Source organism: Sorghum bicolor, chromosome 4 (assembly GCF_000003195.3).
Source record: "Sorghum bicolor cultivar BTx623 chromosome 4, Sorghum_bicolor_NCBIv3, whole genome shotgun sequence".
NCBI classification, from domain to species: domain Eukaryota; kingdom Viridiplantae; phylum Streptophyta; class Magnoliopsida; order Poales; family Poaceae; genus Sorghum; species Sorghum bicolor.
In genome coordinates this window covers 54,940,314-54,965,358 of record NC_012873.2, presented here as the reverse complement: position 1 = coordinate 54,965,358, position 25,045 = coordinate 54,940,314, and the positions used below count along the sequence as shown (strand labels likewise).

The 25,045-nt window shown below is 41.0% G+C and overlaps 2 protein-coding genes across 2 annotated transcripts; both read left to right on the top strand.

Moving 5' to 3' along the window:
- Positions 8,398 to 11,808, top strand: LOC8055434 (ribosome biogenesis protein BRX1 homolog 1). The gene is made up of 8 exons (XM_002454050.2): positions 8,398 to 8,738; positions 8,834 to 8,975; positions 9,351 to 9,429; positions 9,544 to 9,668; positions 10,143 to 10,244; positions 10,374 to 10,442; positions 10,532 to 10,630; positions 11,387 to 11,808. Exons 1-8 carry the CDS (start codon positions 8,518 to 8,520, stop codon positions 11,519 to 11,521), a joined length of 972 nt encoding a protein of 323 aa, XP_002454095.1. The 5' UTR covers positions 8,398 to 8,517; the 3' UTR covers positions 11,522 to 11,808.
- On the top strand, positions 12,189 to 14,098 carry LOC8055433 (60S ribosomal protein L6-3). Its single transcript, XM_002454049.2, has 4 exons — positions 12,189 to 12,589; positions 12,682 to 12,788; positions 13,506 to 13,687; positions 13,773 to 14,098. Exons 1-4 carry the CDS (start codon positions 12,375 to 12,377, stop codon positions 13,926 to 13,928), a joined length of 660 nt encoding a protein of 219 aa, XP_002454094.1. The 5' UTR covers positions 12,189 to 12,374; the 3' UTR covers positions 13,929 to 14,098.

Here is a 25,045-nt window from a genome sequence, read left to right as displayed (position 1 = left end):
AAGAATGGCTGCAAATATCTATACTGAAAATTTTGTAAATGAAGTTTTAGAAATGATTCATTTCTGATTCTTCTAAATAAAAGCTACTAAGTATTTTGTGATAATTCAGGTGGACAATGAAGTGGGTCTTGGGCACTTGCGCGAGTGGCTGGTCTCCTATCACAGTGGAGCACGGGTCTAGAGATGCTGGCGTGACGTTCGTGGGTGCGCCCAGGCAACCCCCGCCTGTACTCCAATGTCCAGAGCAACCATCGAGGTAGACAATGCCCAATAGCTGCTCGACGAAATGCCTTGAAGGCAAGCAGGTCACTGCAACCATGAGAGTCTTAGCTCAAATCATAATAATGACAAAGATAACTTTCTCCAGTTAGCTGTAAAGGGACACATAAAAATGATTTCTCACATCCTATGATGTTAACTGAAGATAACCTTGTATTCAGTTATCTGACAACATGAATACCATAGGAGTGCACACCATTTTGGCAATGGTCTTTGGGACTTGATAACATTTGAGAGGAGTTTAAGACTATTTATATCTTTCTAATCTTAACTGTGCTTTGAGGATGACTTATCATAGTTACAGAACTTTGAGAATGTGGTAAATTCAGGATTTTTACCTTAACTTAGTGCCTTGAGCATGACTTATTGCAGTTATAAAATTAATAATTGAAACAGTGCAAGACTGCTGGGCCAACTCTGCATTCTTGATGGACAGTGCTAGAAACATATCATCAAAGTTTAAAAGCCTAAGAGCAAGGTTGAAACAGTGGAGTAAGAAAATTTGCAATCTCCAACTTTTGATATCCAATTGTAATGCAGTCATCAGCACCTTAGATTCAGTGGAGGACCGGAGAGGCCTGTACCATCTTCAAATAAACCTGAGAATTGCAGTCAAAGCTCAGTTAAAGACATGGCTCAAATGTAAGAACATATACTGGCGCAATAGATATACAGTTAATAGAATGAAGTTTGGGGATGAATGCACCAAGTTTTTTCATGGCATGGCAACTATATCTTACAGAAGAAATTCAATAGCGCAGCTAAAAAATGATCAGGGAGCATGGATACAAGACCATGAAGGCAAAGCTAGTCTTCTATGGGTCTCTTTTAGGCAAAGAATGGGTACGACAACATCACCTACAATGACTTTTGACCTCCCACAAATGATTCAGCCAGTTGTGGACCTTGACAGCTTAGTTACACATTTCACGATTGATGAAATTGACCAAATTGTGGAAAGTATGCCTCTAGACAAAGCTCCAGGGCCAGATGGATTCAATGGGTTATTTTTAAAAAAATGTTGGCAATTGATCAAAGAGGATTTCTATAGATTGTGTTGGTCTCTCTATCAAAATAACATCAGCCTAGAGAGCATCAATACATCATACATCACCTTGGTACCCAAGAAAGATAGCCTAGAGACTGTGAATGATTTCAGGCCTATTTCTTTGATGAATATCTCTCTTAAGCTCATAACCAAGATATTAGCCAACAGATTCCAGTCAGTTATTCTGAGATTGGTTCACCAGAACCAGTATGGGTTCATCAGATCAAGAACCATACAGGATTGTCTTGCATGGAGTTATGAATATATTCACCAGTGCCACCAGTCAAAAAGAGAGATAATAATATTGAAGTTAGATTTTGAGAAGGCATTTGATACAATTGAACACTCCACTATCATTCATATGATGACTCACCTAGGATTGCCTAATAAATGGATTCAGTGGGTGGACAATATACTATCATCTGGCTCTTCAGCTGTGCTACTAAATGGCTTCCCTGGTAAATTCCTTAAATGTAAGAGAGGGGTTCGACAGGGTGACCCATTGTCACCATTGTTATTTGTGTTGGCTGCCGAACTTCTTCAGATCATTGTCAACCATGCCTACAACCTGAATCTGATATGTAAGCCCTTACCACAACCAGAAGAAGACTTTCCTATAGTGCAATATGCTAATGACACTTTGCTGCTGCTACAAGCTGATGCTAGGAAACTATTTTTACTCAAAGCCATACTCCATAGCTTTGCTGAATCGATAGGGTTAAAGGTGAACTATAGAAAATCCCAAATGTACCCTATCAATGTCACTCCAGAGAAGATGGTCCTCCTTGAAAACACTTTTGGGTGTGATATTGGATCAATGCCCTTCACATATCTTGGTTTGCCCATGGGGACTACCAAGCCAAAAATTGAGGACCTAGCTCCTCTGATGGATAGGGTGGAAAGAAGATTATCAGCCTGCTCTACTTGGTTGTCACATAGTGGGAGACTTGAAATGGTGAATTCAGCCATTACGCCTATCACCACCTATGCAATGAGCACCATCAAAATACCACAAGGGGTGATTGAGAATATTGATAGGGCAAGGAAACAGTGTCTTTGGAGAGGGAATTCTGAAAAGAAGAAAGGTGGGAACTTAGTTGCATGGGAAACTGTAATGTTGCTAAAGGAAAAAGGAGGACTAGGCATTATAAAATCTTAGGCTGCAGAATGATGCATTGCTTATGAAACATCTAAGCAAGTTCTATAATAAGGCTGACCTTTCATGGGTAAGAATGGTATGGACAAGGTATTATACAAATCGAGTTCCTCATGCAGCCAGGGAGGTTGGATCTTTTTGGTGGAAGGATATATTGAGGTTGAACCTGTTGTTCAGAGGCATTGCTAAATGCACAATTGGCAATGGTCAATCGGTTTGTTTTTGGGGAGATATTTGGATGAATGATCAGATCATAGCAACAAAATACCCAAGACTTGCATCCTTTGCAAAATCAGAGGAAATCTCAGTCTATGTGGTCATGCAAGTAGAGGACTTAGACTCACTCTTCGTGCTACCTTTCTCCAATAAAGCCTATGCTGAAGTTGTGAGCTTGCAAGAGGAATTGCAGATTATGGAATATGATGAGGAGGGCGTCGACAATTGGTCACCCATCTGGGGTGACAGATACAACTCCAAAAGATTCTATTCATATGCCTTCAAGGAACTAGGTGCTCACCCTATTTTCAAAATAATATGGAAATGCAAATGCAGCCCACGAGTTAATTTCTTTGCATGGTTGATTTTGGTTGATCGTCTTAACACCAAAGATATGCTCCAGAGGAGGCATCTAAACATTCAGGGGACCCCCGACATGTGTCATGTGTGCAGCAGGGAGTCTGGAGACCATAGAGCACCTATTTTTTGAATGTTCTTTTGCACAAGACTGCTGGTCCAAGCTTGAAATCAATTGGGACCTCTCTCTGAATCCCCTGGATAGATTCATTGAAGCAAGATCTACCCACCAGTTACCATTCTTCACTGAAGCCTCGCTCATAGCAGCATGGGAGCTCTGGAAAGTCCGAAATGATAAAGTGTTTGCAAGACGTGATCCAACATTAGCACTTTGGTGGTCGAACTTCAAGAGTCAATGTTTACTACAATTTGTAAGATTCAAAGATGAACTTAGGTCATCCTTTTGTGTTTGGCTAGATGCCTTTAGTTAAGCTTTGTAAGTATGTACCTGTACCTGTACCTGTACTCCATCTTTTATAAATGATGAAATAAAAAAAGGCACTGTGGGGATTTCCCCCACGGTTTTTGTGTCAAAAAAAATAATCATGTGAAGTTGGACCTCAAGCAAGAGATGAGTCCAGCAAATTACTTCCATCTGTCAAGCAAAATAAGACCAAAAAAACTCACTGATCAAGATCCTATTGACAATTATTACTCTAAGAATCCGCTATCAAGACCAAAAAAATCTTGAATATAAGCTCCCCAAATTTCTACAATAAATTGACCAAGGATTAGCATGTTACAGCTTTCAGTTGATAAGCAAATGAAGTCAACACAATGAAAACAAAAGTTAGCCAGGACATAAAATAAGCTTGGTATAGATGATTGAGGACGTGCTTATATCTCTGTTAGTCTATTTTCTTTGTGTTAGAACATAATAGAAGAGACGAATCGAATCAGGAAATGCTATAGTTGGAAACAGTTTTGTCAAGGTGCAGGTGTCGATAGAATTGGTTTTTGCTGCTGTGCAGGGTCCAAGCTATCGCTTCGCAAATTGATTGTAGCCATCCACAAAGATTGACAAATAATGTCTTATAAATGGTTGACTCAAGCTTCAGCTTGCATCATTGAGGACAAGCACTACATGACCAAGAGAAGGAAAACACAAGGTGAGGACGAGCCCTTACCAAATTGAAGAAGACACCATGAGGGGCTGCTGCGTGTGGGGAGATGTTCTGCTCGTCGGCTTGGATTGAACCTCACTATCATCCTTCAAGGTACGATTGGACGAAGGGGACTGGGAGACTGAGGTTGGGGAGACTGATGAATGACGGCTCGAGTGGAGCCTAGCGACGTTGGACGTTCGCGCTGTTGTGGATGTAGCCGACGTGCCTGCGCTCGCCGCCCGCTCCGGGGTAGCCGGAGCCACCACGGCCGCACCCCGGACGCACCGATGTCGCAGGAGCCACTCGAGCCCCCGCCTGTGCCGGGATGTCCGAGACCAGAGTGTCTGGGGTCGCTGCGCCCACGTCCCTCTTACGCCGGGGTCACCGGGAACAACAAGCCCGCGACGCCCGCACCCTGACCGCGCTGGGGTTGCTAGCCCATGCCGCGCCGGGACGAGGAGCGATGTGCGGGGGCGGCGGAGGACGGCCAGGGCGAGCGCGGCCCTTGGGACGGTTCACGACTTTACGGGTCGACGCTCGAACAGACCTGCAATCGAACGGACCACATCGCATGAACGCTCGATCCAAGGGATTGAGGTTAAGCGGGTGACGTGGCATTATCGGGTGTCCGCTTTTGGTGCAGGATTCGTTTATAGAGATAGGATCATTTCCGTGTGTTACAATGTCCATGCTTTCTTTTAAGGCACTATAAGATATTTGAACTTTCTTATCTGCACGAGTTAAAATTTGCTTCCGTAAATGACACTGTTGTCTATTTATGCTAACGATGTCAAGTGGCAATAGATATATAAACTTTGTTCGCTTGTCTTATAAGTCGTTTTTTTTTGTTATTCAGCGATGTTTTTCTCTCATAATAAATCAGTGAACAATATTTTTAGCAATGACTTTTTAGATCAGCGAAGGCTTAGATGAAGTGAATTTATTTTCTCCATAACTCAGGCATTTTGCGATCATTCATGTGTGCTTCTCGTACACTGAAATTTAGAAGGTACCACAATCTTAAACCTCATGTTTAGAGGGAGCCACATGCTACATGTGAGCGAGGGGAAGTTGCTTTTGGTTCACGGGAGTACTTATTTTCTTTGTTACTGCTTGCTATTGCAATGTAAGACGTTGTTTAGTTACACTCAAAATCCAAAAACCTTTTAAAATTTCTCATCACATCAAATTTTGCGACACATACATGAAGTATTAAATATAGATAAAAATAACTAATTATATAGTTTATCTATAATTTGCAAGATAAATCTTTTAAGTCTAGTTAATCCATATTGAATAATCATTATCAAATACAAACGAAAATACTACAGTACCTAAATCTAAAAGGTTTTTGGATTAAAAAAGGCCTAAGTTGACATCAGAGGACGCAACCAAACCATGGGGGTGGCCTATATTATCTGGGTTGGTAGCTTGTTTTCCCCACAATGAGATTGATAAAGTTGATAAAGGTGGTCTGGATAAAATGACACTTATTGAGGTATAATTGCACTGAGCTTCTGTATGGAGTTCACGTGCTTCCTAGTTTGGTCTAAATAATAATTTGTGCTTGGATTGCTCTATGTAGGTCGGCCCCAGGTTCTGTTTGAATCCAATCAAAATATTTGGTAGTAGTTTTGGTGGTCCTACATGGTATGAGAACCCATACTACATTTCCCCCAATCGGGTATGTTAATTCATTGTTCTGATGTCGAGTACTTCTCATAAGTTTGAATATATTTGTAGGTGCTACTACTACTATAAAGGCAACCTAGGTTAATAACTTTTCATCAAGGGCTAGCTGATACTGTGTGGCCAGTTTGCTTTGCACCCAGGCAAACCTGCCTGGACCAGAGGACGCAACCCAGGCAAACTTTTCATCAACGATAATTGTATAGTTGAACGATAATTATGAAATACAAACGAAAGCGCTACAGTACCCAAATTCAAAAAGTTTTTGGATCTAAAAAAAGGCCTAAGTTGACACCAGAGGACGCAACCAAACCATGGTGGTGGCCTATATTATATGTTGTTTTCGTTAGAGTCCATGGCAAAAAAGATAGATTCTCAACTTGCGTACAATGACCCTCCATAGCTCATGGAGACACAAACATTTGTAAGCTCTAGGAGAGTACTCCTTTCGTCCTAAAATAACTATTATTTTTATTTTTTAAAAAATAACTATGACTAAATATATATTAAAAATATTATTATCTATGATATATAATTAGTATTATTGTAAAAATCCTTAAATATAATTTTTTAATAAATTTATTTAAAGATATAAATATTGTACGTATTTTTTATAAAACTTGTAGCACGAAAACCAATAACAACGGTTAATTTGAGACGAAGGAAGTGGAAAGGTCATTGCTAGCGGGCAGCAAGCCACATACGTACACTTTTTTACAACTACTAATATGTTATAAACAGAACCTAACATCTAAGCGCTGCTAAATGCAATTTTACTTTTGTACATCTATTTATTGATGTGAGCGCTGCTAACTACAATTCTAAGTTTTGAATGTACTTCTACCAATTGGTGTGACTTTATAAACAAACGGTTTGACTTCTAACAGTTTCGTCTCCTAAATTTTCACATCAAATAAGAAAAAAAATCTTTGAAATCACACTAGTATAGAACGCAATGAAATTGAAGTGCTATTTGTTGAAAAAACATGATGGTTTTTACTAATTCTGTTCTAAATAAAAAAACGCTTGTATGTGCATTCTTGGTTAAGGTGTCTTAAGTTTGATCAAACATATATAGATAAAAATATTAATTTCATTGCACATAAATTCGAACTTGACTCACTATTTAGAATCGATCCAATACATGGTGAAAGTATCCAAAAAGACTAACAAAACATCTTGTATTTGAAAAGGAGGGATTTTTATATAAAATAAATTTGGTCAAACTCAATCGTAACCCAGAATTGGATCTTACTTCATCACTAATCTAGAATTGGATCCTTTTGCAAGAGGGAGTCCTAAATTGTCCCCTTTAAGACCAATGAGTTTTAGAGGGTGTTTGGTTAGGATGCTAAAATTTAACAAGTTTTGTAGTATTTTTGTTTTATTTGACATTTCGTGTCTAATAAGGCCAGTCTCAATGGACAATGTCACTGCACGGTTTCACGTATCAACACGTTATCAAGATTGAAATGAAACCATGTATGAAATAACCCCAACAATGGAAGCATTTCACTTTGTTGTTTCCAAGGCTAAGCAAAGCATTTAATTGCTACAAAATGATTGGATTACATGCAAGATGGTGAAACGATCTGGCCCTCAGTGGAGATTTCATCTTGTTTCACCGCGTGGGAAACAACGTCCGCGGAGTTTCACCATGGTGAAACTACTTCCTTCTCTCTCCTCTTCGTTTCATACAAAAAGTGCAGTTTTGCTGACATGGCGCTCTAATAAATGTGTATGACATCGTGGTGAAATTCTTACTAAGACTGGCCTAATAGACTAAATAGATTCAAAAGATTTGTCTCGCAAATTATCCTCTAGCTAAATAATCTATATTTATTACTTGTGTCCACATGTAGAAGTCCTATAAATGCAAGAGACACGTATGAACGGAACAAGAATAAGCGATGGATGATTGAAAAAATCACCCCAGGGCCTCACAAATTGTTCTACTTCTACGGGCTAGTGAATCATCCATTATTTACCTTTTAATTTCATCTATAAGTTTTTATTAGTAGCATTTGTACAATTTATTTTATAATATTAAATTTTATAAAGATAACCATAATTGCATATAATATAAATTAATTTTTAGATTTTGCTTTGGCGGGTGGGGAGGCCCGCACAGGCAAGTCCTGCAAAGTAGGGCAGTGTCAATACCCGCGCCAGCCTCTTCCCCTTCAAAAATTGCGGTGCAGGTTTTGACCCCGCACTGCGTGCGGCTCTCACCGCATCGCTTTGTTTTCCTTACTCATTAGTTTAAGGCAAGGTCCAACGCTTGCACCCCGCCCCCTATATATGCCATCCACACATCTGCGCGCATCCTCTGCTCGCCGGTATGGGATTATTGGATCGTTCTCTTCCTCGAAACGCTTTGCTTCTCTCGTGTGCGCTGCCTCTCCGGGGCTCTGGTAGTCTGGTTCCAAACAGCTTATGAATAATGGGCCGGCCTACTTACAGGACCGTTTCGGCCTGCTAGACAAATCTGGCCCATCAGGCCTACTTGACGCATGCCTCTGTCTGTCTCAATTCAAGTCTAAACAACCAGGCCCGAGTGGCTTAAACCCTAGCTCACCGTCGTGCTCGCGTCCCCGCGCCTGCTGCTCCCTTCAGGCCTTAACCGTTCGCCGCCGCCGCCGCGCTTTCGAGCCCACGCGGAAGCCATGGCGAAGAAGCGGAAGCGCACCGACGCCCCGGCAGAGGCGGCCGGCGCAGAGAAGCCCGACGACTCCGCGTCGGCGCGCCCGGAGCGCACGCTCTTCGGCTTCAAGGACCCGGCCTCCGACGCCGAGCCCGCCGCCTCCGCGGGCGACGGGGCCGCGGTGGCGCCGTTCCGCAACAGGGAGAAGGTGCTCATCACCTGCTCCCGCCGCATCACGTACAGGTGAGTGCTCCCTGTTATTTTTTCCCCCTTGCAGTGCCTTGATGAGTCGTTTCATGTGGTGGGTGATTTCATTCACTCGTGTGTGCTCCGCGTAGGTATCGGCATCTGATGCAGGACGTGCTGTCGCTGCTCCCGCACGCGAAGAAGGACAGCAAGGTCGAGTCGAAGCAGAGCAAGGGCAGCGCGCTGAACGAGCTGCTCGAGCTCAGGAGCTGCTCCAGCTGCCTCTTCTTCGAGGTATAGCTCTTCTACTATGCTTCCACCCCGCACGGTGGGAATTTTGTTACCATTGACATGTTGCTTACTTGGTGCCTGAACAAGCTGTGTAAATTCGCACTATCTTACACTGTGTAAGTCAGTGGCGCAATGCAAATCTCTAGCTTTGGCTTTGGTCCATGTTTTCATTCTATGAATGTTCTCTGGGCTAGTAAGCAACCCCCATTTTGCACTGGTGCCAAATTCTCTACTGGGCAAGGGCCGTTATTTTTTACTGCATCTGCGACATACGCCATCCCACAATTATAATTGTTCAATATATGTATGCATTACACTTTTCAGTTCTGTTAGCTTAATGAATTATGTGGCTGAAGTTTTTTCCTTCATGTATTACAGTGCAGAAAACAGAAGGATCTTTACCTTTGGATGGTCAAGTCTCCTGGAGGACCATCAGTGAAATTTCTAGTTAATGCTGGTATGCTATGACCCAAATAATACTTACACTTTTGCTGTCTTATGCACTCAACTCAATAATCTGTATGCTTTTGTCATGAGTTAACGATTAATCATGATGTAATGTTTACTGTAGTTCACACCATGGAGGAGTTGAAGCTTACTGGTAACCATCTGAAAGGGTCAAGGCCACTTCTTACATTTTCTACAAATTTTGATGAGCAACCTCATTGGAAGCTTGTGAAGGAAATGATAACTCAGGTATGTAACACTGATCTGTCCAATTATCCAGATTTGCCCGTGCTGCTTTGGTATGAAAACAGCTTGGTTTCTAATGATTAAAATCTAAGAGGATTTTGCAAACATACAACAGGGTCAAACTCCACTTTGTAATTGCGACACCCTGTAGTAAAAGAGCAGACTGGTTTAATGCAGGGGTAAATGTGCAAGTTTTCTAAAATCCAATTGTATCACCTTTTTGCTGGATTTTAATCCACAAGCACTGAAGATTACCATATGTTGGCTCTAGTTGTTTTTTTAAAAACGATGGCAACATAAGAACATCTTGCGCGCTCTATCTAATCTTGCATTTCCATTGCTCACTGTAAACCAAAAAGATGGTGTATGAAGTTAATACTGCTAATTATACTATCAAACCAACTTTTTCTTACAAAGTATGAAAGTAGAAGATTCTTGTAAAACATGATTGTGAAATCATTACCTATACTTGTGCAGATATTTGCTACTCCTAAAGATCACCGTAAAGCAAAACCTTTCCATGATCATGTATTTGCCTTCTCAATTGTGGATGGCCATGTTTGGTTTCGAAACTATCAGGTGATCTATCTATCTCCATTTGTCAGATTGATTTTTTATTTGGGTTAGGTTCATTTTTTTGTGCATGCGCAATGCAAAGTTCATGTCTTAGCACCATTTTGAATTTTATAAACCAACCTACTTTGGCAGATTTCGGTTCCCCACAATGAGATTGATAAAGTTGATAAAGGTGGTCTGGATAAAATGACACTTATTGAGGTATAATTGCACTGAGCTTCTGTATGGATACTTCACGTGCTTCCTAGTTTGGTCTAAATAATAATTTGTGCTTGGATTGCTCTATGTAGGTTGGCCCCAGGTTCTGTTTGAATCCAATCAAAATATTTGGTGGTAGTTTTGGTGGTCCTACATGGTATGAGAACCCATACTACATTTCCCCCAATCAGGTATGTTAATTCAATGTTCTGATGTCGAGTACTTCTCATAAGTTTGAATATATTTGTAGGTGCTACTACTACTATAAAGGCAACCTAGGTTAATAACTTTTCATCAAGGGCTACTCGCTGATACTGTGTGGCCAGTTTGGTTTGCACCCAGGCAAACCTGCCTGGACCAGGCAGCTCTCCCACCCCAGGCATTGGATTTCCAGCGCCTGGGGCTGAGGTTTCCTGGCAGGCCACCAACCAAACAGCCTTAATTCTTTCAGTTTTAGTGTTAGAAAAATTGTGAGCCAGGTGATAAAGCACAATTTCTCCCACAGAAGACAGAACACTTATATGGAAGTCATAGTGCAGTTTTGAATGAGGAATTGTTGGAACTATCCAAGAACGAGATTTTATCTAAATTTGGCACTAACGTTGTGTTTAAGGCATTGAGAATTATGCTTGCATGTCCATATCAGTATACAGTAGAACACAGTGCACACCGCTAACTATTTTGGATGAATTGCACTTGTGGTATACAACACTGTGCTGTCCTGTTTCCTTAAGTTGGAGCTAAGAATGAAAAACATTTATTACTTATGTTTGGTGCACTTGCTTCAAGTTCACAGTAGTGTGTAGTTCGTTGTAGTCTAAATAATTGCTCATCTGCTAGTGGTGTTTATTTGAGGACTTGGCATTGTCTACATCTGATATTGTCAACAAATCGTTTTGTGCCATGTTCAATGTTTCTTCTGACACGTCTTTTTTGGTTTCTATCAGATCCGTGCACTAGAGAAGAGGCAGAAGGCAGGCAAATATGCCAAGAAGGTGAAGGCCAAGGTGAGGAGGAAGATGCACGAGATGGAGAACACGCTGGAGCCTGATGAATTTGCTGAGCTCTGGAAAGGGGAGTAACTGCGCTTTGATCGAGACCCTGTCAAAGTCCTGAACCTGAAGCACCAGGAACTCCTTTCAGCAAGCGCAGATTTTGTTTACCAGTGTGGCAGTGTCCATGTCGTGGAAGTTTTGTATGACAAGGCATACATTTATTTACATAACATCGAATTTTTGTGATGAGATAACTTCTGCCCATATGACATTCTTCCGTGTTTGCTTCTACTGAATGTGGTGCCAAGTGTTGTATCAGTTCCGAATTGTTCTCCGAGAATCATGAGGAAGCGCAATCATAGTTCAAAGCTCAAGATATCAATGCGATTTGACAGTCATAGCCGTGTTCTATATATTATCAGTAATGGTCAAGGCAGCAGCAGGCCCCATTTAGTGTGACTATTTTTTTACATAGTGCTCGAGAACCACTTCCTAGAATTTTTACCAAAAAGAAAACTACATTTACCTCTGCCTTCCAAACTTCAAACCCAAACACGCTGAAGGCACTGTGAAGAGCCTGTTTGAAACTTTGCCTTACGAACTTCAAATCCAAACACGGTGAAGGTACTGTCAAGGTTCTGTTTGGAGCGCAAAATATTTTCAGAAATTATACTTGCAGAATATTTCACAGTAACAAAATTATTTCCTTGCCTTCTAAAATGGCTGTGAACTCGTCTAAAACGTCACCCGCACGAGAGGCGTATGGGCCTCAACATTTAGGCCCACTACTACACGCAGAGGAGCCCAAGTACCTAGGGTTTCCACCTCTACGCCGCCGCACACACGTATAAATGCCGTGAGCAAACCCTCGCCTCCATTCTTCGCCCGCCGCCGCCCCCAGTCCCCGAGCCGAAGCAGCGCCTCGCACCGCTCCGATCCAATGGCGCCGACGTCGAAGCTGTCGATGGGCATCAAGCGCGCGTCGAGGTCGCACGCGTACCACCGCCGTGGGCTGTGGGCCATCAAGGCCAAGCATGGCGGCGCCTTCCCCAAGGCAGAGAAGCCCGCCGCCGCCGCGGAACCCAAGTTCTACCCGGCCGACGACGTCAAGCCCCGCGTCCCCAGCACCCGCAAGCCTAAGCCCACCAAGCTCAGGTGCCGAAGCCATTCCTTCAAGCCGCAGCCCGCGTGGTGTTCGTGTGTATTTTGCGTGGAGATTTGATTCCAATCGCCCTTCGTTTGTTCAGGTCGAGCATCACGCCCGGTACGGTGCTGATCCTCCTCGCGGGGCGCTTCATGGGGAAGAGAGTGGTGTTCCTCAAGCAGCTCAAGTCCGGCCTGCTCCTCGTCTCTGGTGAGCCACGCTTGCTCCACTTCTCCCTTTGGTGTGGTCCTGCGGTCGGTCGCGCCGCTGCTCCTAATCAAAGACAACTAAGCCTTGGTGTCGATCTATATCTATCCGTAGTTAAAAAATGTGTAGTTTATTCTTAATCAGTGAAAAATTAGTTGTAAATGTTTCTGCTGGTTAGCTCAATCTCGGAATTATATTATCAGTCTGTTGTTGCATGGTGTATATATTAGCAATTGGAATAATATTTGTCTTGCAGCTGGACATTAACTTAGGTGAATTTTTAAGTAATCTGAATATACATTACTTGCATAGTTGAACCGAGTTTTTAAGGACTCCGCATCCAGTTTGGACTATGTAACCTGTATTTGTGTTCTTTGATGGCACTATCACATGGTTAAAAAATAGACTGTTGTACTTGTGCATATATAAGTTTCCTTTCTTTGTCAGGGTTCACTATCTGCATTCTCATGTCTTTAACCGGCTGGAAACAATTGAATCATATAGTTTAAGTAATGTAAACGAAGATTTCTTGGAATGTTTGGATTTATAAAAGTTATTTTTAGTTAAGTTATTAAATGATTATGTTTACCATTACAACCCTACCGTGCAGCTTGTATGCCTCAGTTCATGCATGCAAAAGAGTTGTATTTTTTTCCTATCCTGTTCTACTTGTTATTGATTTCCTGTCATTAGTTTCTCAACGTTTTTGTTATCTTTCAGGGCCTTTCAAGATCAATGGAGTGCCGATCCGCCGTGTGAACCAGACCTATGTCATTGCTACATCCACCAAGGTTGACATCTCTGGTGTTGATGTCGCAAAGTTTGATGACAAGTACTTTGCCAGGGAGAAGAAGCAGAAGGCGAAGAAGACCGAGGGCGAGCTTTTTGAGACAGAGAAGGAGGTAGGTGTTTGAGTAACATGATACGTTCTTTTTCGTTCATGCTCCACATAGTACTTACTGTGCTAAATATCATTTGAATCTGCAGACATCCAAGTCTCTGCCTGACTTCAAGAAGGATGACCAGAAGGCTGTGGATGCTGCTCTGATCAAGGCTATTGAGGCTGTCCCAGAGCTGAAAACCTATCTTGGCGCCCGGTTCTCTCTCAGGGATGGTGACAAGCCCCATGAGATGGTCTTCTAAGCTTTTAGTTTTGGAGTTCGGAGGAAGTCGTTTTGCCTGTGTGCTCTCTTGTACTTCAGAGTTTTGTACCCCGGGTAGCGAATATTTCATTCTGATTGAAGTCTGCCTGTCAAATATTATGAGAAGATCTAAGAAAGTTTTATCCTTGTTGGTGGTTCGGCATTGCACTATCGGCTTTTGTTTCTTTGGGTATGTCAGTGTTTTCTTGAGTTCTCATTTTGTTTGAATTGCTGAATATCTGGTGATTTTGCTATCATTCGAGTCTCTTAACGTTCAGTCTATTAAAAAAATATTCACCAAGTAATGCTGCCGGTCGGAAAATATTCTACAAGTAGTGCCGAAATATGCTCATAACTCCACCTGCTCAATTGTATGTTTCGCCGAGCTATACAGATGCAGCAGCAAGCTGCGGCTGGAATTGTCTCAGCAAGCGCAGCCGAAGCCCGAAGTTTCAATAGTTTCACACTGGCTTTGTCGTTTGCATCATCATGACCGAAAGGATTGCCCCGGGTATTTCTGGAAAAAATTAAGCACCGGAAAGGGCAACACAGATTAAATATTATAACCTATAATAATTTTGGAGAATATATCCATGTCATACATGGCTAGATTGTTTAGATGGAGTTGGTATTCTACGAACACCAAATAAAAAAAAAAGAACTCACATGTTTTAAGTGAATGGTACTATCCGTGTGTGAACTGTATCAGTGTTTTATCCTTCATCTCTTGCTTTCTTGTAAAAAGATTCAGTTGTCTTGCTAGAAGGTTTCTTGATCTCTTGCTTTCTTGTAAAAAGATTCAGTTGTCTTGCTAGAAGGTTTCATGATTATTATCCATTTATCCTTCAAAATAAAATAAAAAAAATAATGCCGAAGTCAGGGTCAGGCAATAGTAGCATTGCACGTTCAGTTCAGACGTAGAAAAATAGTAAGTTGCTAAGACTTTATACTATTTACTCAATATCTTAATAAGTTTAAATGTAAAAACTTAAAACTATAAACATGTAGATGAGAGCTATAATTTTATTATAAAATGTGTTTTCATTTGACAACATACAAAAAAGACATTAATTTTCTAATACGACGAGTGGAAGTACGATATTATTATGGTGATGAATATAATTTTTTGAGCACATTAGCGTCGTCAAATGAAAAAACTTAAAACTAGAAAGTTGTGGACCTCATCGATATCTACAATTTTTGTATAAAAATTATATTTATCCAACATCGTACCAAAGAGTTATAATTTTTCAAAAGTTCGATCTTGTCACGTCACTCCCGGTGGCGCGAAAGACAATACTGTCACGCCAGCGAGAGTCGCGCGACAAGCTTTTTCACATCGGAAACACTATCAAATATGTTATATCTTGCCGCGCCAACGCATACGACGCGACTATAAAGCTACATGATGCAAAATATATTTTCTGAGTGGGCTAATATTAAAATATTTATTAAAAAATATTAAAATATAAGAATTCTCCTTGGATCTACCTCCGATCAGTTTTAGCTCCTCCAATCAAGCCGATGGCACCCTTGGCGTCCATGCTCGCCCGTGTTGCCCGTGAAGCATCAGCCAGATCCCGCTTAGCTCTCCCAGCGGCTGCCTGCTCGGGTGAAGCCTGCGGAGATCTGATCCTAGGCAACCGCCTCCTCGCAGCAGTTCGTCCCCACATCAACCTAACTGGCGATGCTTCCAAGCGGCAGTTGTTTGGATGCGCACAGCACATTCGCCGCTCTTTCTGCACCAATTCGTCCTCCGCAAGTATACATCTTCTGAAACTTGTGGCTAAGTGCTTTCTATATTTATCTTTTCACTCTTCAGCAAGTTTTTTATATCTCGTGCATATTCTAAAGAGACATTCTTATCTTATATTTTTTGCTAGCGAAAAATTTAAAATAGTTATATTTACCTAACCATTTAGACTAATTGTTGGAGAGTAACTTTTACCAATCTCTATTTCTAATGTTTAGTAATGATTTTGAGAGTCTTTTGGAGTTGATGTAGTTTTAACAATGTTCAAAAAGGCGCTCGCCTAGGCTCGCCTCGGCGCGCTTCAACGCTAGGTGGAGAGGCACCGCCTCGCCTAGGGGGGTAGGCGAAGGATAGGCGATGTCCCCACCAGATCCAGAGCCGCTGAGTGATGCGGGTGGCAGTGGAGGCATCAAGCACGGTCGGGAGCGGGGGAAGGGGGTGGGCCACGGGCGCGGCCAGTAGGATGTTAGTGGTGGGCGTCGTGGCGCGGTCGGGAGGAGCTCGGGCGTTGGGCATTGCAACGCGGTCAGGAGGAGCGTGGGTGGCGGGTGTTGCGTGGCGGCTAGGAGAGGTAGCAGCACCACTCGTCGCGGCAATCGAGAAGAGGCAGAGGCGCGGATCATCACGTGGCCAGGAGGAGAGGCAGAGGCGCCTGGCAATGAGCACAGTCAGAGAGGAGAGAGGCTCTGGGCGACAAGCGCAAGCAGAGGCCGGCAGCGACGGACATGCGGCTGGAATTGGGAGGCGGATGGATAAAGTTGCTGATTGGAGTGGGGAAAGGAGGGCTGGACTTTTTGATGGGCCTTTCTTTCCCATCTAAGTCCACTATCCTACTTTATTTTTTCTTTTAAATGTAATATATGCATTTGTCTATAGCGCCTAGGAAAACGTCTTGAAACGCCTAGGCTAGCCTAGGCTCGCCTAAGCTCTAGGCCGTGGGTCATCGCCTAGAAACCGCCTAGCGCCTTCACGGAAAATACGCCTTTTTTCTGAAAAAAAAATTGGTGTACATCTTATGAAATTTGTGGCTAAGGGCCTCATCAAGTAATCATGATTGGGATTTTGATGTAGTTGTAAAAGGGCCTATTTGATTGGATCTGATTAATTAGGTCACGAAAAAATGTTTTTTTTTCTAAAAAAACGTGGTGCATTACTCGGTTTAATCGCCTCGATCTGGGCTATCCTTTTCTTATTACAATAAGAAAAACTAAGGATGTAATTCTAGGGAGCATATGTTACCTTACATTCGTCAGCAGTTCACTTACTTTTATATGTTAAAAGTATCTTAGGGAGAACATATATTACATTATATTCATCATCGGTGCACTTATATATTTATATCTTACAAACTGCGTTTATTGGGTAAAAAATAGGGGAGCATCTTTAAGAGTACCTCATTTTTTTCTCCCCATTATTTAGTTTTACAACTCCTAAAAAAATATTGAAAGAAAAAAAGAAGATCATCTCCAAGAGTTTCCAATAATCTACTCCTAAAATAGAAGACAAATTTACATCATAAATCTTATACTATTTCTAAATTATGGTAACCACTTTTATATATTCTTTCTTTCTCGTAAATTTGCATCAGGAATATTTTTCTACTCTCTATTGTTTCCCACACTCTTCCATCTTTAGAATGATGTGGGAAAGAGCGATGCGCGCGACAAAGACTACGCATGATGTCAGCCTATTTGCCAATTGTTAATAGATGAAGAAGGGACATGGGGTACTCTTGGAGATGAGTTTTTCTCTTTTTGCAAAAAAAATATATGGATGGGGAAGGGAGTCAGATGAAGCACTATGGGCCTTGTATCATCGATTCATCGGTGGTGCAAGCATCACAAGGTGCAGCGTGACCATGATGACATGGTTCGCCGGTTTGATGAATTCAAATGCTGTGTCCACAGAGTGCATCAAGTCAACAATTCGGGCCAAGACCTCCGTCTGAGTCTAAATAAACATTCTGACATTCCTCTCTCAGAGCTGTTCGGTTCCAGGCATATGATATCTGACGAGGATCATGAGCGAATCAATGCCCTGGGTGGGTTTACCATTGAGTTTGGGCCACCTGATGACTGAACTTCTCGACGACCAGCACCAATCCAGAGTCTACTAGGAAACTATATAGGGGAACTATATTCACCTATGAACTCCCAGTCAGCATGTATGTTTATGTAAAATAAAATAATAGACCTGTAGTATAATGTTTTATGTTATCTATGGGCCTGCAAGTGAGCATGGTTATCTGGAGTTGACATGTTATGTACCTGCAAATAATTGGCAATTGTCTGAAGCAGGTAATTCTACCTATAGCAATCATGTAAGAAAGCTGAATAAAAATATCATGCCACATACGCTTTATATTTTCATAACACATCGGCGCTTGTCATAAGCACAATGTACGGATTTCTGATGACACGAAATAGCACGCAGATGGGCTTCCATCATCAGCTGATGTAATATTAAGTCAAGAGATGCCGACCTGTGGCAGCCTCTGCGCGCTCAGCATTCCTGGGTATAACTTCGTCTAATATGTAAGCATGGAAACTTCCTAAATGGACAAGACCAGAAACACTCACCTGACTGGAGAGTTAAACCTTTTACTCAGTAATTAAGATCAGTTTGCAGGACATTTACATCATCTATAAAAAGGATCAGGCGTACACAAAACCAAATGGCAGATCGGCTCGCCAGACAAGCTCTTACATGTATTAGGGCCAATCAAATTTCCTTCAATGGTGACGGTTCTTTTCCACCTCATGAGCAAGAGTGTCCTTTATTGACGACACTTCACAATGTAACCATTAACTCTGTAATGGTTCTAACAACAAGTTGCTGTTAAATAATTTATTTGGTTCCTTGTCCAAAAAAAAACTCTTCTATTTTTCTCGGGTAAAAGTCTATATAACCCCTCAAACTATCTAGGGTGGACTACTTCACTCCACGAACTATGACTTTCAAAACCGGTCAAATAACCCCCTCGAGTGGTTACCGGTCAAATAACCCCCTCGAGTGGTTTTGGAGGGTGGTTTTGTCTTTTTTTCTTTTTTATTTATTTTTGCTGAATCTTTTAAAAATCATAATAAATCATTAAAAAATCATAAAATGGAAATTTTAATTTTTTGGACTCCTGATGAGTTGATCTACACAGCGAATATATAATATGATATACTTTAGTACACTTTTTTTTGCTATAGCTTTAAATCTATGCTTTTCTGTAATTAATTTGAATAATTCATATATGCAGTTCCTGTGGTCCAATTGTGGTAAAAGTTTTATGGTGGGCTCATTATTGTATGCTTGAACTATGGTAAAAATTTCATACTCATTGGATCACGTATAACTTAGTTATAAATAAAGCATAGATTTAACAAGAATAAAGCTAAATAAATTGATAACTAAGTTATACGTGATCCACTGGGTATGAAACTTTTACCATAGTTCAAGCATACAATAATGAGTCCACCATAAAAATTTCACCACACTTGGATCATAGGAACTGCATATATCAATTATTCGATTTAATTACAGAAAAATATAGATTTAAAGCTACAACAAAAACTTTATACTAAAGTATACCATATTATATATTCACTATGTAGATCTATTCATCAAAAGACCAACAAAATTGAAATTTTCATTTTATGATTTTTCTATGATTTATTATGATTTTTTAAAGTTTTAGCGGAAATAAATAAAAAAGAAAAAGACAAAACCACCATCCAAAACCACTCTAGGGGGTTATTTGACCGGTTTTGAAAGTTCAGGGGGTAGAATATCTAATTTTATAATTCGGGGGGTGAAGTAGTCAACCCTTGATAGTTTGGGAGGTTATGTAGACTTTTTCTATTTTCCTCGGTATATATAGTTTTGAAAAGGTAAAGTTGACTGGTTGGCTGTGTTCAGTTTGTAACTTCGTCTAATGTTTCATGCTCATGGTAAGATTATTTTGACGCTGATGGAATGAATCACGGTGAGGTTATGATGCTTTATTAGTGTTCAGTTGGAGCAAAGCGTGGGAGTACCATGCTTGATGCTTCATATCTTTTGATTTGATTGAATCTGCAGGCATCCAAGTCTCTGGCTTCTTCCAGAAGGATGGCCAGAAGGCTGTGGATGCCGCCCTGATCAAGGCTATTGAGGATGTCCCAGACCTGAAAACCTACCTATGCCCGGTTCTATCTCAGGGATGGTGACAAGCCCCATAAGATGGTCTTCTAAGCTTTTAGAGCAGGTACGTGCTGATGTGGAGGAGAGAAAAGATGATAGGGATGATAACTTGACTCTCATGCAAGCACCAATCTGAGCACGAATATATAGGTAGTGGTGGGTCCAAATAGTAAGTGTTACGAGGAGAAAATAGAAAAGAGAAATTGTTTTAGAGATAAGTACGAGATAATTAATGTATAACTTACTCTTATCACTTGACTTATAGTCATGCTCGTTTGGAATTTGGATGAGACCCTGAAGCCTTTTTCTTTTTTGTCTGGCTTCGATGCTGCCTGTGTTCCGTTTGGATAGAGTTTGTTTAGTTTGCAAAAAAATTTATTTTTGGCTACTGTAGCATTTCGTTTTTATTTGACAAATATTGTCCAATCATGGAGTAACTAGGCTCAAAAGATTCATCTCACAAATTACAGGTAAACTGTGCAGTTAGTTTTTATTTTCGTCTATATTTAATGCTCCATGCATGCGACCAAAGATTCGATGTGACGGAGAATCTTGAAAATTTTTGCAAACTAAACAAGGCGTAAGTTGCTTGGCCTAATAAGAGTGATTAGCCATTAAATGGAATACATCTTAATCAGTCTTTTTTATTTAAAAAATAATCTGTCACTATTAGTCTATCTATTATAAAATATGTGAGACTTAATTTGTTATTATAAACATGCAATATTAGCTTGCAAAGTGTAATTAAGTTACTAAGTGTAATTAACTTTTTATTAAACTATTCTTAGTTAATCAAGAAAAATAATATTAGTCTAAATCATCTAGTTTGTTAATCAAACTATATGAGTATATGTTAATCTCACATCATGGATATTTTAACGCGCACCTACATTATGTACCCTCTCATTAATATTCTCAGGCACAGACCTCAAACCAAACAACATTTTTTAGGCCCTGTTTAGATTGGAGATGAAAAAATTTTATGTGTCACATCAGATGTGTCGGAAGGATGTCGGGAGGGATTTTTAGAAACTAATAAAAAAACAAATTACATAGCTCGTCTGAAACTATAAGACAAATCTATTAAGCATAAGTAATCTGTCATTAGCACATGTGGTTTACTGTAGCACTTAAGGCTAATTATGGACTAACTAAGCTTAAAAGATTTATCTCGCAATTTTCAAACAAACTGTGTAATTAGTTTATTTTTTTATCTACATTTAATGTTCCATGCATGTGTCCAAAGATTCGATGGGATGGATAAAATTTTTTGGATGGGAACTAAACAGGACCTTAGACTTTGCTTGGCCAAACAAAAATCTTTTTTCCAAACAGGCCCTTAGTTTTGGAGTTCGGAGGAAGCCATTTTGCCTATACGCTCCTATACTTCTGAGTTTTGTACCCCGAGTAGCGAATGTTTCATTCTGATTGAAATCTGTCTGTCAAATATTATGTGAAGATATAAGAAAGTTTAATTCGTGTGTTGGTGGTTCAGCGTTGCGTTATCTGATGGATCTTTGGTAGGTCAATGTTGGCTTGAGTACATATCCACTTTTGTAGCTCTTTGCTCTTTTTTTTTTAGAATTACACAGTACAACGCACGCACACTCACCCTTATAAACACACGTACGTAAACTCTACCCCTTTGAGCACCTCCGTTGTATCTCTTTGCTCCTGGCATATGTGGAAACGCTGGAATGCGGTAATACTTATGAAAGAATCCCATACACACCGACAAGTTTTTATGCTAATGACAATGGTGCAAAGCAATGGAGATTGTGTTTGCCTAAGAAGGACAAGAAGGTACGTAGCAGATGCTTGGTGCCAACTTATTGCCTTGTTTAGTTTGAGAAAATTTTTGGATTTTGCTACTGTAGCATTTTGTTTGTTTGTGACAAATATTATCCAATTATAGACTAACTAAGATCAAAAGATTCGTCTCGCGATTTACAGGTAAACTGCGTAATTAGTTTTTGTTTTCGTCTATATTTAATGCTTCATGCATGTGACGCAAGATTCGATGTGACGGGGAATCTTGAAAAATTTTGGGAACTAAACAAGGCCTTTGTTGCCCCTTGTCTGTTTATGGATAAGAATTCAAAATATACAGATGCTCTTAGCATAACTAGAATTTTAGACTTCTCCTAGTGATGTAGGTTTTTTCTGATAGTTTAGCATTCAAAAATTAGTATAAACTTTCCCTACTAAATGTGTATAGTGAGATTCTCATATGCTATGACTAATAGTAGTGTTTTATTACTACTTAAAAACACTAGAAAAATTCCACCATTTTAGTAGTAAGGCGTACGTGACTCGATCACTTAGAAATGGATGTCAAATGGAATGACTGCTATTCCACTCGATCATCTTATCGTATTCAGTTCAGCGGCACAGGTTCAGGCATAACCAAATTTGGTAGGCACACGTGAAAATAAATGCAAAGTCTTTGTGTAGATTCTCATTCAAGACAAAATCCTAACAACAGATAACTTGCAAAAGAAGACGACGGTCACATTAGGAACGTTGTGTTCTCTACGACAGGCCCTTGGAGATTAGACCACACCTATCACTTCTACGCCCATACACCAAAGCGGTGTGGAACCAAATCTTGGACTAGGAGCACTTTGATATCTCTCTCACACAGGCACATCATGACCCCTTGCACATTCACGACTGGTGGAAAGAGGCCGCAAAGAAACTACCCAACGAATAGCGAAGGCATTTTAACGGAATGATGCTCTATACTTTCTCAAACATATAGAAAAAACAGAGCAGACGAATTTTCAATAATGGGTTAGTGTTACATGCCGCTTCATGAGTGAGGGGAGACATTATGTTAAGAAAGAGGGCCATAGATAGACTGGCTTAGCAACTCCTCAGTAGGTTTTGTTTAGTCATTTTCCTGGCCGAGTCAAAGAGTGATGTTTTGTACATAAAAGCCTCTATTTCTTACCTATGTAATCATTAATTGTGAATAATGATATTGTATAGATGCGCATTGAGCCTAGATCAATGAAATAAAAATAACCAAGTGGGGAGCCTCTGCCCTGGTCCCCAGTTGACATTAAAAAAAGAATAGTGAGGTCACTTCATGTGTACAGTTGAGTCAAAAATCCTCATTCCCAAGACAACCTTTGCTTGATTTAAATGGGAAGGGAGTTGCCAAGTTTCCACATAATCTCATATAATTATATCTGGCATTTGAATTAATCGTGAAGGCACAAACAGAATTACAATCATATCAATAGAAGGGCCCGTTTGGATCTACTAGCACCTAACAGTCAGCTAGCTAATAGGTTCAGCTAACAATTAATTGCTATTAGCTGAGTTGGTCTAGTTAGTTTGTGAGATACTCCCTCCATACTAAAAAAAGCTGACGTTTAGACAGGAATTGTGCTAACCAAGGAGTGATTAATTAAGGTAATCTTCCAACCTTGCCCTTATTAAATATCCATGTGTGTATCCTATAATCAGAAAACATCATAGCTTGGTTGGTCTGTCTTGAGTAGTCCGAGGCAGGCGGGCGGGGTTCGATTCCTTTTGCTCCCCAAATTTTTTCCTTCTCAGCGCTGAGGAAGAGACACGCATGCCCGAGAGAGCGTGGGGACCACCGCATGCTAGTCAAACAGGCGGCTAGATGCGCTTTCAGCGACGTGCTTGCACGCGAGAGCCCGAGAGAGCATGGGGACCACCGCATGCCAGTCGAACGGGCGGCCAGTTGCGCTGGAACGTGCATGCGGGTAGTTGAACGGGTGCGAGCGCCGGGGGCAGTCCCGTCCAAGCGAGCGGCTGCCGACGGAGGACGTCTACTTTAGCGAAATTGGTTCACAAGTCCAGAACGTCGGCTTTTACGATATGGAGGGAGTAGTTGTTACTTGTTAGCTAGATGTCTAGCTAACAATTAGCTACTTTATTAGCCATTAATCGATAACACCTAACTATCACGTCCATGGATCCGAACAGTCCTGAAATGAGTTTTTTTTAACACTAGCGAAGGCATGATATTCAAAGGAAGGGAGCGAGAAACCTTTGCATCCATCCAGAAAATATATGGATTGCCATAATACCTACAAGAGTAACCTTGCAGAGAGATGGTAAAAATCCCTCCATCACCTTCAGACACAGAGGCCGACGCCGGTACCAAACACATGACCAAAAGCACACATTAATGGAGCCCATCTTTTGCGGTAGATGATTACCTCAAATTTTTGGTGCACCCAAAAGAAAAGGGAGCAAGCTTCCATTCTTGATTCAACGTACTATATCATTCCTTTATTATGTTAGAAAAGGAAATTTGTCACAAAGTAGTGACCAAAAGAATGATTTCTGCAAAAAGCTTCCACGGGGGGCGGGGGGGGGGGGGGCACAAGCCCCCCCCGAAATCAGTCCATTCCTAAATGAAGGACTGATTAGAAATCACATACTCATCTACGGTGGACCCTCTTTCGCTCTTTGTATGGGCAAATACTGATGGAACACGACAATATCATTGGATGAAAGTCATGTTATCTTTGTTAACATGTTCAAGATAGTAGTATGCTACAATTGACCCGTGTTGTCTTCGTTGTCAATATCTCCTCCATAGTTTTTTGGCTCTTTCTCCTTAGTACATATGGAACACCGTCCACATAGTCTCATTCTCTTCGTAATGCGTAACACCAGCAAGCGCCAAAATGTTGTTCCTTGATCCTCTTCCTATACTCTCTAAAGTTTGGTCTCCTTGGTTGCTAGCTGTGTGCTTTTGTCACGTCCGCAAGCGAGGTTTGGTAGCCTGGGAGGTGGCCGAACGAACCTCTCTCCTCTCATGCAAGTTTGCTCGGTTGCACCTTTTCCTGCCTACTTCCTCCTTTCGGTAGGATTTCGCTGTGCTTGTTAGGTTGTGAGACTTGATTCTGCTCTTGGCGTCCCACCATCTTCCCCTTACGATGGGATTCAGTCATTGCATCACAATCATCATTTACCACTTATGATGGGATTGAGTTATGTGTGCCTTTTGGTCATGTGTTTGGTGGTTGTGTCGGTTATGTGTGCCTTTTGGTTTAGCCTGGGAACATGACGATGTCAACATCCCCTATCCCTTTGGATTGGCTCAGGTTGCTTTAGAGAAGGGTTTGAGCTCACTTGTCAATACAACAATTATCCAGCTTTCAGCACCAACAGACTCTTTCTGAGAAATAATAGTAGTATATAGATCA

Coding starts and splice junctions, on each gene's coding strand:
- LOC8055434 (XM_002454050.2), top strand. CDS start 8,518: ATGGCGAAGAAGCGGAAGCGCACCGACGCCCCGGCAGAGGCGGCCGGC. Junction 8,976..9,350: donor CCAGCTGCCTCTTCTTCGAG/GTATAGCTCTTC, acceptor CATGTATTACAG/TGCAGAAAACAGAAGGATCT. Junction 10,443..10,531: donor ATAAAATGACACTTATTGAG/GTATAATTGCAC, acceptor TGCTCTATGTAG/GTTGGCCCCAGGTTCTGTTT.
- LOC8055433 (XM_002454049.2), top strand. CDS start 12,375: ATGGCGCCGACGTCGAAGCTGTCGATGGGCATCAAGCGCGCGTCGAGG. Junction 12,789..13,505: donor CGGCCTGCTCCTCGTCTCTG/GTGAGCCACGCT, acceptor GTTATCTTTCAG/GGCCTTTCAAGATCAATGGA. Junction 13,688..13,772: donor TTTTTGAGACAGAGAAGGAG/GTAGGTGTTTGA, acceptor TTGAATCTGCAG/ACATCCAAGTCTCTGCCTGA.